Here is a 15351-nt window from a genome sequence, read left to right as displayed (position 1 = left end):
GAGGGGAAGGGATACTTAGGGAGTTTGGGAGGGACCTGTACGCGCTGCTGCATTTAATACGGATAACCAACAAGGTCCTACTCTATAGCACGAGGAGCTCTGCTCACGTTCTGTGGCAGCCTGGATGGGGGGGAATTCGGGGGAGGATGGACACGTGTATGACTGAGTCCCTCCCCTCTTCTCCTGAAACTATCACACTGTTAACTGGCTGCACCCCAACACAAAGTAAGAACTTTAAGAAGTTTGCTCTGAGCTGGCGACCGGGACGACGCGCGGCTCCTGGAAGCTCACGCTGGGCGCTGCTTGCGGGGCTTCACCCATGTTCACACCTTTCGTTTCACAGGAATGCACGTGAGGCAGGCAGCGCGGTCCTCACTCTAAGATGGGAAAACTGAGCCTCTCAAAGTCTTGATGACTCTACCCAAAGTCACTTGGCTCGTCCAAGGGAGCTGGGGCCTGCAGCCTGGACTGTCCGCCTGCCCAGTCTGTGTTCTTCCCACCAGACCACGTGGAAGGAGGGAATCTGCATTCAGACCTTCACCGACAGCAGGTTCACTGTGCCACAAGGCCACGGAACCTCGTTTGACTCCTCTCCCATCCGTGTTTTCAAAAGGAGAGAAAGAGTGCTCAGCATAGACAGCGTCAGAGACACAAGTTCAAGGCTCTGTCCTGGAGAAATCGGAACACCCAGCAGCAAGGTGTCTCCACTAGAGGACATGGGAGAAGGCCCTGGGTAATTTCGAAAGGTGACATCGAGAACAGATGTGGGTATTTGGGGGTGAAGTCAGACAACTTTAGAATGGATCTGGAAATATTTTATGACATACTAAAAGCCATGGTGGGGTTGAAAATATGAGCCCCTGTTTTTCACATTATCAAAACATAGTGAACTTACTTTTTCATTTTATTTCATTTTAAGTAATTTAAACAGCTACATGTGATTAGTGGCCCCCGAACAGGACAGCGTAGGTCTAAGCCACTGGCCCAACTAGAGATGCTGGTCTGGGCTGGGCTTCTGTTGAGCAGCTGTCAGGGCACTGGTCCTGGCTTCCTGGGTGGGGAAGCGGGGTTCCAACAGTCACCCTCACGCCCACCCTGACTGTCCCCACAGCCGAGGGAAGCAGAGAGACCAGGAGCCCCTAAGGAGGGAAGAGGCTGGTGCCCATGGGTGGGCAGGCCTTCCCAGGCCTGGCTAGAGACCACCACCCCCCATGCCCTGCATGTTGGGGTATCTCCTCTGCACCCAGGGCTCTGCAGAATGCTTGAGGACAAGTGCGTGTCCTTTTATGACCATCTTACAGATGAGAAAAGTGAGGTTCAGAATAGGCAATTACCTTGCCCCAGATCATCTGACCAGCAAGCGCCAGATCTGCCATTTACCTGCAAAGTCTCGTCCTCCTCGACCCCAGGCAGGGGGAGGGAAGAGACGCCCCCCCCCCCAGGCAAGGGAAGCAGTGGGCAAGGCAGGAAATGAGGGGGGGCCTCCACCCGCCCTGGCCCTTCTGGCTGCCTGCCACGGCCATACCCCACCCACCCTGCGCCCACCCAGGGCCAGCCCCTCCCAGCTGCCGCCTGGCAGGAAAATCTAATTCTCCCTGCGGGCAAACACTCCTCCTGGGGCCTCCCCAAAGGTTTCAGATAATGAAAGAGCCATAAAAAAGCAATAAGAGGCCAATTATCTCGCCCTTATCTGAGCCTCCTGCACGTCTAATGCCTCTCAGCTTGCAGGTGCAGAAAGGCCACCTTCTTACAAGGTGAGGCCACTGTCCCTGCAGGCCAAGGAGAGGAGCCGAGGAGGAGGGGCCGGGCGGGAAAGAGGCGGCGGAAGGATAGGAGCGGTCTCCCAGGCCCCCATGGCGGCGTTCAGACTGAGGAGGCCACCGCGGAGCTCAAGGCACCTTCTCAGCCCGCCACCTCTGACTCCAGGGACAAGCCCGGGACGAGGAGGGTGAGTGTCCTGTGACCGCAGGGACCTGTTTTGTCCTGGTCGCCCCGTTCCGTCAGCCCCTTCACTCGGGGGACACTCGGTGATGACGGATGCCCCCGTCCCCCCAGCCTATTTTGTTGATTTATTTATTATTTTTACAATCTATCTGGCTGCACCGGGTTTTAGTTGGGGCACAGGGCATTCGAGATCTTTAGCTGTGGCATGGGGCTCTAGCTCCCTGCCCAGGGAGGGAACCCAGGCCCCTGCATTCGGAGCGTGGAGTCTTACCCACTGGACCACCAGGGAAGTCCCTCCCAGCCTATTTCAAAGACAGGAAGCCCCACTCCAAGAATGGCAGTGCCCCCAGCCCTGCTGCTGCTGGGCCCCATTGCTCAGCGGATTCCCGGGGTCCCTTCCCAGAGGCTACACAGGGTGAGTTGTCAGGGAGAAGACCCCCGAGACCAGTATGATCTGAGGATCCTGGCTGGCTGGGCACACACACGCACCTAGCCCCCCACACACAGAGTATTCCAGATGCCTTATTCTCTCCAGCCAGAATACTGGAGGGGAGAGCCGTTTCCTTCTCCCGGGGATCTTCCCAAGCCAGGGATCGAACCCAGGTCTCCCGCATTGCGGGCAGATTCTTTACCAGCTGAGTCACAAGGGAAGCCCAAGAATATGTGGAGTGGGTAGCCTATCCCTTCTCCAGGGATCTTCCCGACCCAGGAATCAAACCGGGGTCTCCTGCATGGCAGGCGGGTTCTTTACCAGCTGAGCTACCCGGGAAGCCCTTTTCAGGACAAGCTATGAAACATATGAAGAGGGAAGAATTCCACCTTTGGGGACTGAAAGGACCAGAATAACATGAGCCTTATAAGGCCTGGAGCAAACCCAGTCTGCAGCAGACGGCGGGGAGGGCTGGGGCGGCAGGGCCTGCCCGACGTGGCCCGACTCCTGGCATCACCCCTGGAGAAACGCCCCCCAGCAGCACCACTTCCACCGTCCCGAAATCCAAGAGACAGAAGAAAGGCAGAAACCAGCAGGCCCAGGGGAAGCCTGCTGCCAGATTCCAGCCCTGGCCATTTTCTAGTTCGTGTGGCACATTAAAGCCAGGAGGCCCCTGGAAATCACCTGGGTAGAAGGCTCACAGAGCTGCTCACTGCAGTCCCCTGGGAAGCTCCTCTGAGATGCAGACTTGGGGCCTGCCCTGCGATTCTGTCCCATTGGTCCAGAGGGGCCCAGGGAGCCGTATATTTAAAGCTTCCTGCTGCTCCACTGTGCCGACAGGGTTGAGAACTGCGGAATTACAGACTTAAGGGGGAAGAGACACACGTTCCGGAGCCAACAGCCCTGGGATGAGCCCGCGGCTCTGCCCCGTGGCTGCAGACCAGGACCGTGGCTTAACATCCCGGAGCGGCCGCGTGACAGGGTGAATAAGTGCTCTGCTTCCTGCTGTGAGGACTGAGTGAGATAACACGCGTCCAGCACTGAGCGCCTCTCTGTGCCTCGGTTTCCACATCTGTGAAATGGGGCAGCAATACCTCCCTCTCAGGGTCCCAAGGAGTAGATGAAGAAGGCCTGTAAAACTGTCGGCAGAGGGTCTGGCAAGGATAAGTCCTCCCACACACCCAGGACACCACTTCCCTTCCCCCTCCTCCCCTGCACCCCTCCAGTCACGGGGTCCCTGCACACGCTCACCTCTTCACACTGCAGCCCGGCCACCCCTCACGTACGGCAGGGTCCTGGGCCCACCTGTCCCATGCCACCCCCCACACGGTCACAAATCCCCTCACGGAATGAGCAGAGCGGGCGGAAGTCCCAGGAAGTCGGAGGAGGGGCCCCCAACGTGGTGTCTATAAAACAGCCCTCACTGGGGGTGAGCACCAAGACGCCCGGGGAACCTCCTCAACACGACCCTGATCCCACCGCGCAGACCCTGGCCTTCTGCTCCGGGGCGCTCGCACCCACTCCCTGACGTCGGCTCTGAGGTCACACCCCGGAGAGACAGCTCCCCTAGCAAGCCAAGAGCCTTGTGGGGTGCTGAATACAGTTTCCCGTGGGAAAACGCTCACCCTCTGTAATTAGGTCAAAAGGTGAGCGGGGAACCAGCACGTGCAATAAAACCAGGCTTCCATAAAATGTGTGTGTGCACTTCACATACAAAGCAAAGAAGCTGAGCAGGATGTGTTCCAGCGGTAGAATTAAAGGTTGCTCTTAGCATATCACTTTCTGCACTTTCCAACTTTTCTATAATAAATATGCATGACTATTACCAAAAGAGAAATTAAGAGAAAGAAAGGGAGAAGGGAAACATCCCAGGGGACACTGAGCAATGGGTTGGCTGGTGCAGGGCCCCTCGGGGGCCTGGAGCCGCCCGGGACAGACCCGCACGCTTCGGAGATGCTGAGTGAGGCGAGCAGCTCGCTGACAGCGTCTGGTCCTCACGTCTCATCCAGCCTCCACTTCAGAGACCACCTGGAAGGTTAGGCAGATCAGACCACGACCGCCCGGGTCTGGGATGTGGAGGGCGGGCGGGATCGAAACCAGAGAGCACAGAGCTCGGCGCTGGAAGCACCCAGGCTCTGCCTCCTCCCCGCTCCGTGACCTCAGGCTGACGACGTGTGTTCTCTGCGCCTATAAAACGGGGGTGACAGAGCCCCCGCCAGAGTGCCTTTAGGATTAATGGAGGCAGGCGAGTCTCTTAGAACAAGGCCTGGTGAGTAATACATGCAGAAGACGTGCAGGCCATTATTACCTGGCTCCAGAGCTGATAAATGCACCCAGACACCGCCCATCAGCCCCCCCGGGGCAGGCACGATCCGCCTCGGTCGCCACAGTGCCTGGCATGGGCAGGCACTCAGTACAGAGATGCAGGCTGGAGGGGGGGAGGACGGAGCGGAAGGGCTGACCTGGGTGGGCAGGGGGCTTCGAAGGAAGAGCAAAGAGAGCCCCTGCCCGCCCCCCGCCCGCCGGCTGTGAACCCAGCACCACCACCGGCCGCTCGAGCTCCTGGGAGCCGTGAGGGCGCCTCTCTGGGGCTGCACAAGGGGACCCACAATAAGCCCCTCTTCCCAAGCTTGCTGCGTTGGTCTCCTCCTGCGGCTGTGACCAATGACCACAAACTGAGTGACTTCACACAATACCGATGTATCAACTTGCAGCTGCAAAGGTCAGGCGCCCACAGAGCGTTTCACTGGGGCAGAAGCAAGGTGCTGGCGGGGCCGGCTCCTGGGGGCTCTTGGGGGAACCTGCCCCCTCGGGCCTCTGGAGCAGCCCTGCCCCGTGGCCCCTCGTCTTCAAAGCCAACGTGACTCTTTCGATCCCTCTCTGACCCTGCCCCGCCCCCCACACGGAAATCCTCGCGATCCCACTGGGCCCACCCAGGTGATGCCCGCCCGTAGGTAACACAGTCCATCTTGTCTGGATAAGCCAGGAAGGGGCAGGACAGGGACCTCCTGGAGCCACTGAGAGTCCCTGCAGACAGGCTGGGAGCCAACAGGAAATGCCAAGGCCGCGGGGGGCCGTGGGGATGGCGGTGGGAAGTGGCCTGCGTCCAGGAAAACAGGGAGCCAGAGCCCTGTGCTAGGCGCTCACGGCAGCCGTGAGTGTGCAGGGTTCAAAGTGCACGAGAAAGGCAGGCTCCACGAGCTCCCACTGACGGGTGGCTCTGCAGTCAGACAGGCTCCAGCCCCGCTACTGACCAGCTCCGTGACAGCTCGGCCAGACTGCTTCAACGCTCTAGGCCTCGGTTCCCGGTCTGCAAAGCGGGCACAGCGAGTGACCCCGCCGCCTGGGGCCACGTCACCGGGAGATGAGATCGCCCACAGGAGACACGCAGCTCAGAGCGCTCAGGGAGGCAGCTGACCCCACGGCATCGGCCGGGCCAGCCCCTCCACCCCGGACGCCTCCCTTCCCGCTGGCCCGTCCTCACCCCCGCCAGCCGTGGGCCAGAGCCTGGTTCAGAGATTCTGCCTCCTTTTCACAGACACTGAGAATCGCCCCACAGACCTGCCCCTCTGCCCATCAGAACCCTTGTTCATTCAGCAGGGATGCCTTCAGCACCGGCCCTGGACTGGCTCCGCGCTGAGCCGTGAGGACCAAGCAGCAGACAAAATACCCCCACCCCCCACCGTGAAGAACGCCTGTCCCCACGAAGCCGCCCTGCAGGCAGAGAGAGATCCCCCCACCCTCAAGCATCACAAGACCACGCGTGGGCCAGAGGGGAGGGGGCTGCCTGACTCTGCTTCTGTCTTAAGGGAAGGGGCCCCACACAGAAGCACACCGGCAGAGTCGAGGCCACTCTGCCTGGCTCCCCAGATGGGGTCTATGCGTCATTGCAGTGACAGCTTAAAACTGCTCTCCCAAGAGCTTAGAGAGGTCAAGTCAGCTCTCACAAGAGGCAGAGTTCCTACCCCCCAGTAAACCACACAGAGGGGCTTGGCCGTGTGGAGCCGGCCACATCCCCCAGCGTGAACCAAGGTCTGGGGTCCTGAGCCTGGACCCAGAGTCGTCAGGGCACCCTTGGGGGTAGTGTGCGGGTCAAACAGCTGGCCTCTGCTCAGAGAAGCCCTGGTGAATGAACAGGCACAGTCGATCTGCAACCCCAGGTCTGTCTGACTCCTGGGGGCAGAGCCCAGCTTCCCTGAGCCTAGATCTCCCCACCTGTGAGTGGGTAACAAGCTGGCCACTTGCTGGAGAGGGGAGACGCAGATGGGACTGGGCGTTTAGCTTGGTGAACGCGGTCACTACCATTACTATCATCATCAGCGGCTGCTGCGGTTGCTATCATCAGACAGCGTGGCCCGCTGCAGAGAGAGAAGGCGGCCGCAGCCCGCTGGGCACTGTGAAGGACGTACGCAGTCCCAGCCATCCTCACCCCTGGACTGAGGCGGGGGGACGACCCTGAAATCGCCCCAGGGGCCTTGGCACAGCACACTGGCATCAATGCCCTCAACTTTGCTTCCCCATCAGCCTGGCTGCCTCCAGCAGGCAACGCCCCCTCTCCAGGTGAAGGGACCCGGAAGTCCTCAGGCCTCAAGGCCAAAAATGGGCCCAGCGGCCCTGACCAGGTCACCCGGACCCCCCAGCAGCCTCGGGCATCCTCGTAACACAGGCCCAGCCGGCCCAGCTGTGATCCTCTGTAGCCGGGTCAGGGAGATGGATCCAACCCAGGGCTGCTGACTCCTGGGGCCAGACCCCAGCGAGTTCCCCTAATGCCACATCCAGACCAGGCCCCAGAAGAACAAAAGCAAATCCATCCAGAGGAGCCAACACATGCCAGGAGGATACAGCACCGAATAAACGTTGATTTAAGTACACCTCACAGAATTATCCCCGTGGTACTGATTTATCATCCCCGTTTTACTGGTTAAGAAAGAACTTTGAGAAAACAACTTTCCTGGTGACACACAGCTGGTGAGTAACAGGTGAGACTTGAAGCCAGGTCCATGCAGCTCAGAACCAAGCTCCTGGGCCCTCGAACCCCGGGATCCAGGCCTCACTTCACACACCCAGCTCCCGCCTGGGATGCGGAAGGCTGGGGCGGTCCTGCCTCCCGCCCTCCCCAGCGTGGAGGCAGCAGCTCGGCCCTGATGTGGGCAGTGACTCTAACGGGCTCGGCTCCGGGGCCAGGCAGCTCCTGCGTCTCCGCAGGGCAGGTAGGCAGCCAGACAGAGCCCAAGGCCATTTCCAAGCCTCGGGGCAGGAGCCGTGAAGGAAATGAGTGTAAAGAGGTGAAACGTCCTCCCTGGGGAGTTTTGTTTTTCTCGAAGCAACGTTTGCTTAGTGACTAGGTTGGGGTAAATTTTTTTAAAAAAAAGAAAGAAAATCAAGATTTGTTTTCCCCTTTCTCTTGGATAACAAGGAGAAGGAAAGCAATCTGGAATGGCTCTTCTCCCAGAGGAGACCAGAGTGGAAATTCACCATCCAGAGAAGGAGCAGGAACGTAAGTGAGCCACAGAGACTCTGGAGGAGGAGTCTCCCAGGCCTGGGGGCAGGCCCGCCCTCAGTCTGCGTCTGCAAAGTGGAGGGGCTGGACTGGAAGTCTCAGCACTCCCAGTGACGTCCACACTCCGCGGGCCGTGAATGTCTGCCCCAGTGAGGGATCTCACAGTGATCCTCACTCACATGCCTGCCAAGGCCCCTTAGTCGTGTCTGACTCCTTGTTACCTGTGGACTGTAGCCCGCCAGGCCCCTGTCCGTGGGATCCTCCAGGCAAGAATACCGGAGTGGGTTGCCACGCCCTCCTGCAGGGGGTCTCTCTGACCCAGGGATGGACCCTGTGTCTCTTATGTCTCCCGCACTGGCTGGCGGGTCTCTAACCACTGGTACCACCACAGCTGCCGGCGGAACAGGCCCAGCCAGGAGTCAGAGGCGCGGTGACTCTGCCCCCGGCCCACGGCACTGGGAACATCCGGGCTGGTCAGGAGCGGGACAGCAGCAAGCCCGGTGTGGGTATAGAGTGCTTCCCCCACCAGCCTCTTATTCCTCAGGACTCTTTGAGGCGGATGCCATTTCCACCTCCCAGAGGCAGACACTGGGGCCCGGAGAGCTTCACAGACAGCCCAGAGCCACCCAGCTGGCGAACGGCTCAGAGAGGATTGGAAGCTCCAGGGGCTGGTGTTCACGGGGGCTGGGCCGACTCCAGGAGCAGGGGGAGGGCGGGCGGTGGGTACAGCGGAGGCGGGGCTCCTGCCCAGAACCGGCAACCTGCGCTGGGCCATCTCGACAGAGCCGCCGCGACCAGGCCTCTGCGCAGGGCCAGCGCCGGCCAGACACGCTCTCCCCTCTGGCCGCCATCACCAGCCTCCGGGACACACAGCGGAGGTGGGCGGGGCCGGGCCGGGCTGCCGTGTCCTGATCCAGAGACCAGGGAGTGAGGGTGGCCTGAGAGAGCCAAGAGCCAGACCCCTGGGAGGGGAGCCCTGGCTGGCTGGGCGCCCACACCGCTTCTCTCTCACTCACACACACACACACACTCACACACATGTGCCCGCTCCGCGGCTTCCTTGTGTACACAGACCCCTCCCCTCTCTCCACTGGTGAATTCACGCTCCCGTGCTCAGCCAAGACCACAGCCCCTCCCCGTCAGTGTCCCGGTCCCCTGTGCCCACCTGGACGCGTCAGTATCCCTGCCCAGATGGAGTTTGCCGGTGGCTTCTCGCCCGGCCCACCCTGGAGGGACATAACCCCTGAGAGATCACCCAGGACGGGACTGCCAGGCCAGGTGCAGAAGCACTGATTCATTTCAGGTCCCCAGTCAGGGAGGAGAGCCTGGCCCCTGCTTCTGGCCGTAATCAGTTACCCAGGAGCAGGCCCAGCAGAAGCCCTCCCGCGGTCCACTCGCTCCCACAGGCAAACGAGCACAAACAAGGTGTCCCAGGCTTGAATTTGAATCCAGAACTGCCTTGGCTCCAGGGGCCCTGGGCCATAACCTGCATCTCCAGGTTGGCAACACCTGCCTGAGAGTCAGCTCCCCAGATTCAGCTCACTCCAAGAAAACAAAACTAGGCTCAGATCGTCCCCACCTCCCAACCAGGATTTAAACTCCAGGTCCCAGATGCCCGGGCCATCAACCACTGAGGCTTTCCTTAGAAGTGAGAGTGAAAGTCACTCAGTCATGTCCCACCCTTTGCGACCCCATGGACTGTAGACCCCATGGATTGAAGCCTGCCAGACTCCTCTGTCCATGGGCTCCTCCAAGCAAGAATACTGGAGTGGGCAGCCACTTCCTTCTCCAGGGGGTCTTCCTGACCCCAGAATTGAACCCAGGCCTCTCGCATTTCAGGCAGATTCTTTACCATCTGAGCCACCAGGGAAGGGGACTCTCTAAACACCCAGGTCCCCAAAGCCTGGTAGTCAGCAGCCACGAGCAGAGCTCTTAAAGCCCTTGGGTTGCACGGCCCCCAAACCCAAACGCACCGTCCAGCTTGCCAAGACCACAGACGGAACAGTGGTAAAGCCGCCTTGATTAGGTGCCTGCGATGTCCCCAGGGGTCTGACCCAACGGTTCTTCACTCTTCTATGGAGGCGGCAATGGCCCACTTTACAGACAAGAAAACCAAGACCTGGAGGGCTGAGACGGACACCAGGACGGTGGCCAGACCTGGCCCAGGGGGTGACGTGATACCCAGACTGCTAGCCGTTAGGCTGTTCTGCCTCAGACAGGCTCCCAGGTGGAGAAGGGCAGAGTCCCCAGCAGCAGTCACAGGAAAGGGAGCAGAATAAGCAGCAATGCCAAAGACCATGGCGGCAGGTGACACCAGAGAGCTGTTAATTCCCAGCCACAACCCAGTGGAGGGGACACTTCATTGCTTCTATGTTGCATACAAACAGTCGGACTTTGGGGGCTTCCCTGTGGCTCAGACAGTAAAGAATCTGCCTGCAATGCAGGAGACCTGGGTTTGATCCCCGGGTAGGGAAAAATCCCCTGGAGAAGGGCATGGCAACCCACTCCAGTATTCTTGCCTGGAGAATCCCCAAGGACAGAGGAGACTGGTCGGGCTACAGTCCATGGGGTCACAAAGGATTGGACACAATTGACCGACTGACACACACAGCCTGACTTTGGAGTGTTTCTGTGACTCCTTCCAGCCATGCAGCTGGCAAGGGGCAAAGCCAGGGTGTGGAGCAAGACCTGCTTAGTATTTCACAGGCTCGTGGGGACAGTGAAGGAAAAAGCAACACGTTTCAGGACTGACCTCTTCCCTCCGGCCCAGCAGGTCCTTAGCCAAGGCCTGCCCTGAGCCCCCATGGCTGCAGCTCCACCCCTTCTCACACCTCCCGCCCAGTCTCTCCCCGTTTTCCAGCCGCCAAAGCAAAGGAAGGAGGCTCACTTACTGCGTCTGGGGCCGTGCGGGCTCTGGTTCAGGCTCTAGGTCTGCGGGAGGTGAACAGGAGCGTCCATCAGGCCGGCGGCCGGGACTCAGCACACCCCGCCCCGTCCCCGGCCTCCCCCGGCCCCACACTGTCCTGTGGGGCTCTCCTGCCTGTCCTGCCGGCCTCCCCACCCCATGGCCGCGGCCCACCTCCTACCAGAACCGGTCGCCCTGCTGGCTCTCACCTGCCCCCACCCTCAGCTCCCCAAGGAGCTCCTTGCCCCCAAGCCTGCAGGAAGTTCCTGCTGGTCTAGTCCCCAGTCCCTCCTGAGGACAGAGGCTGCTGTTTCACACGGGTCTTATCGGGGGCCTTCCCGCCCACAGGGCTCTGGGAGGAGGCTGCTCCAGCTGGGGTGACTCCCTGGAAGGAGCTGCGGGGAGGGGGAGCCTGGGAGAGACAAGCCCTGGGCGCTAACTGCCCCCGAAGCACAACCGACGGCCAGTCGCTTCCATTTACGACGTGCCAGAGCGCACCAGATGCTGCAGGCATGCTAGGAATCTCCAGGGCCCAAGGGAAGCGATGGGATGTAGCTTCTGCCCAACGGTCTCTCTTTGGTCCCCGCGTCCTGGGGACAGCACGAGGCATCACGGGGAGCTGGAAGTCTCCAGGCAGCCCTGAGTGCCCTGGAGTCCTGCAGACCCTGAGCCGTGAAGACATCGGGCTCATCACGGGGAGCCGGAAGCCCCCAGGCGGCCCTGAGCGCCCTGGAGTCCTGCAGACCCTGAGCCGTGAAGATATCGGGCTCCCAGAGCACCTTACCGGCGACGGGGGTGGAGTCCAAGTGGATCAGGGGTGTGTCTGCCTCCGCCTCCTGCGCGGCGCCTGGGACGCCTGGGCCGGCATTAGTGTCCTCGTCATCGTCGCTGTCGTCCAATTCAAAGGCCTCGCCAGGGTCGTCTTCCGCCTCGGGGGAGGGGCCTGGGCCTCCGGGAAGCAGCGGATCTCCTGGAAGGAAGGAGGAGTTAGCCCGCGGCAGGGTCTCCGCATTTGGTCCAGAGAGACGGCTGCAAGTGGGGAGCAGCTGGGGTCCAAGTGAGGGCAGGTCCCAGGGATGAGATCAAACCCATGCCCGGGCCAGGGGGCCCTCCTGTCCCCTGAGGGGCCTGGGGTTGGGTTGGGACTCTAAACAGACGGCAGTCCGTGGAGGGCAGGGACAGGCTTCCGAGGTGAGTGCATCTGGGCTCGAATGCAAGGAAGCCTCTGACTTTCTTGTTTTCTATTTCCCTATTTTGTAAGCAAGGAGGGGTTTATAAATGCATCTGCCTGGGGAGGGGGGCGCGGGCACACACCTTTGGGTGTATTTCCACGTGTGTGTTTCCATCTGTACATTTTGCATACGTGCAAATGAGCACATCCAGCCTCGATGGGCGCCCTGCGCTGTTCTGCACGCACAGAGCAGGGAGCAGCTATCTGGGAGTGTTGGGGCCTGAAGACAGCCAGTTTGGAGAACCAGGGCCCAGACCAGCTGCGGCGGGGCTGGGGGCCACGCTCCCAGCCTGGAGGGCTTCCCGGCCTCAGAGCCTGCTGCTCCCTCCTGGGAGACCCCCTTCGGGGCCAGGTCTGCCTCGTCATCCCTGAAAGCTGAACTCAGGCAGGGCAGGCTCCCACCCGCATCCCTTCTCTGTCTTTGCCTCCCGGTCTCTTCATCGGCTCCTGTAACATGTGTAACCATCTGTTCTGCCCCCTTGAAGGGGACAGGTCCCGGCCTGGGGTATGCAGACAAACATCACCAGCCAGGTCGGTAAACAAAGGATGTGACAGGCATCAGGGCATCGGACACGCAGCCCCCCCCCCCTCCGGTGGCGCGCCCTGGGGGGGTTCGGGGGAAAGAACAGGCTGTAGAGAGCGGAAGCGCACACCGAAGAAACGACGTCAACAAGCCCAGCCTCTCGCATCTCCCACAAAAAGTGCGAAATTTGTTAACCTGAGGGGTCTGGTTTTCCTGAACTGTAACGCTTTGAGGGTCTCACTGCCTGGTCTCTGTTGCAAACACTCATGTACCCTGGCTCCTCCCTGTCCTCTGCAGACCCTCAGAGCTACCTGAGAGCGTCCTCCAGGGCTTCAGTCCTCAGTAAGTCCTCCAAGGAAAACATCATTCTCAGTTTGTAGGTTGTGCATTTTTTTCTTAGTCAACAAGTAGAATTCGGGGCTTCCCAGGTGGCTCAGACGGTAAAGAATCTGCCTGCAGTGTGGGAGACCCAGGTTCGATCCCTGGGTCGGAAAGATCCCCGGGAGAAGGAAATGCAAACCCACTCCAGTGCTCCTGCCTGGAGAACTCCATGGACAGAGGGGCCTGGCAGTCCAGAGTCCACGGGGTCACAAAGAGTCGGAGACAACTGAGCGACTAACAGATGTAACTCAGAAACTTTCATTAAACGGTGAAGAAATGGACTCTCCATCCTAAAGGGCAACACAAGCCCTCGCCTTCCCGCCCGTTTCATCCAGCTGAGGTCTCCTAGTCTTCTTCCTTGGAAGATTTCTTTCCTGGAATCTGAACCTAAACAGAACCTCAAGTGTTCATTTAGCCCATCTCCCTGGCCTGTGCAAACCTCAGACACGACGTAGGGACTGAGCAACAAGCTAGCTCGTCCCAGCCCACACTAAAGCCCAAGGACAGCGCGGCCGGGTTTAAGTCTAAAGCTGATCCCCGTCCCTGGGCTGCCCTGAGCAGACCCCTCACGGCTCCTGTCACACAGTTCAGGGCGTGAGCTCTGGGCCCGCTGGGTCCTGTCTGAGCGCCTTTCACCTCTCTGAGCCTTCGCCTCTTCCCCCGTAAAGCGGAGGATGAAAGGGCACCTACCTTATAAAGCTGACGTGAGTGACCCGAGATGTAGGTCAGGGTTCCTCAGCCTCGCGTCCAGGCTGCGAGGTCTGTGTGTTGGGGCCACTACAGGAGGTGAACCAGCCTTCCTGGCCTCTGCTCTCCAGCTATGACAACCGAAAGTGTCTGCAGACATTGCCAGCCCAACGTCCCCTGGGGGACGAAACTGCCCCCAGTGGAGAACCGCTGGAGCAGATGTAGCTCTTGGCACACTGCCCGGGATGTGTTACACAATGATACCTGTTGTCATTTCTGCCCCCTCCCAGCCCGAGGGCCCTGAGGACAGGACTGTCCATAGATGATAAGCAAGTGGGTGGGGAGGTGGATGGAGCAGAGAGGCAACTGGACAGACCAGCTGATGGACAGATGGGCGTATCTGATTCCGGTAGTCGCTCTGACGAGAAAAATCCAAAAATCCACAGTGACTGGGGTGGGGGGGGGGTTCCAGAGCAGAATGTTTCAGGTGCAAGTGTACGAAATTCAAGAAACCCCTTCCGGGACTTCCCTGGTGGTCCAGACGTTAAGACTTTGACTTCTAATGTAGGAGGTGGGGGTTCGATGCCTGCCCAGGGAGCTAATATGCTAGATGCCATGTGACCAAAGTGGGGGAGGGGGGGACATTAAAATGTAGAAGCGATATTGTAACAAATTCAATAAAAACTTTTTGAAAAATGGTCCACATCAAAAAAAATCTTAAAGAAAAATAGCAGCAGCCCCTTCCTCCACTGCGTGAGCACAGTAGAAAGCCGGAGCTCACCCTCCTCCCTGACTCCTGGGGGTGATGACCGAAACAAGACCAATGGGGGGGATGCAGGCCCTGCTCCTGGGAGCTCTGGGGCCCTAAGGCACAGGCCATCGGGGTGGACTCCTCTGGCCGGTGACATGGCCAGGGGCATGAGCTCCTCCCCCGGAGGTGGAGAAGCAGACACCTGGAGTCTAGGATGAGCCCACGTGACTCTTGCCAAAGCCTCACAAACACCCCCGCTTTTCACGAGGCCACAGAGATTTCTTGAGGTGAGCTGAAGCACCCAGTCATCCAGCTGAAAGTGGGGAGCCAGGTTTGAACGCTGATCTGCCTTGGTTCCTACTCTCCACTCAGCCCAGAGGCCTCCTGGAAGTCTCTCTTGAACCCCTGGACTCTTGGTCCCATGATGCTGAATTCAAGAGGAAATCCAGAGGCTGCATCAGAGGCCAGATTCAGTTCAGTTCAGTTCAGTTCAGTCACTCAGTCATGTCTGACTCTTTGGACACCTTGAATTGCAGCACGCCAGGCCTCCCTGTCCATCACAAACTCCCGGAGATTACTCAAACTCATGCCCATCGAGTCGGTGATGCCATCCAGCCATCTCATCCTCTGTCGTCCCCTTCTCCTCCCGCCTTCAATCCCTCCCAGCATCAGGGTCTTTTCCAATGAGTCAGCTCTTCACATCGGGCGGCCAAAGTATTGGAGTTTCAGCTTCAGCATCAGTCCTTCCAATGAACACCCAGGACTGATCTTTAGGATGGACTGGTTGGATCTCCTTGCAGTCCAAGGGACTCTCAAGAGTCTTCTCCAACCCCACAGTTCAAAAGCATCAGTTCTTCGGCGCTCAGCTTTCTTCACAGTCCAACTCTCACATCCATACATGACCACTGGAAAAACCATAGCCTTGACTAGACGGACCTTTGTCGGCAAAGTAATGTCTCTGCTTTTTAATATGCTGTCTAGGTTGGTCATAACTTTTCT

General features: G+C 59.3%; 1 protein-coding gene across 6 annotated transcripts in view; it reads right to left on the bottom strand.

Moving 5' to 3' along the window:
• Nucleotides 1–15351, bottom strand: part of ARHGEF10L (Rho guanine nucleotide exchange factor 10 like) — a 148969-nt gene that overhangs the window by 93806 nt on the left and 39812 nt on the right. For all 6 annotated transcript variants that reach the window (XM_061148023.1, XM_061148025.1, XM_061148026.1 and 3 more), the window contains exons 3-4: nt 11564–11749; nt 10766–10805 (exon numbers count right to left, since the gene is read on the bottom strand). In XM_061148023.1, the coding sequence (XP_061004006.1) occupies nt 10766–10805; nt 11564–11749 (226 nt within the window). The remainder of the gene's footprint in view (nt 1–10765; nt 10806–11563; nt 11750–15351) is intronic.

Source organism: Dama dama, chromosome 8 (genome assembly GCF_033118175.1).
Source record: "Dama dama isolate Ldn47 chromosome 8, ASM3311817v1, whole genome shotgun sequence".
Taxonomy (NCBI): Eukaryota; Metazoa; Chordata; class Mammalia; order Artiodactyla; family Cervidae; genus Dama; species Dama dama.
Note: the sequence above shows the minus strand (reverse complement) of the source record. Positions and strands in the feature narration are given on the sequence as shown.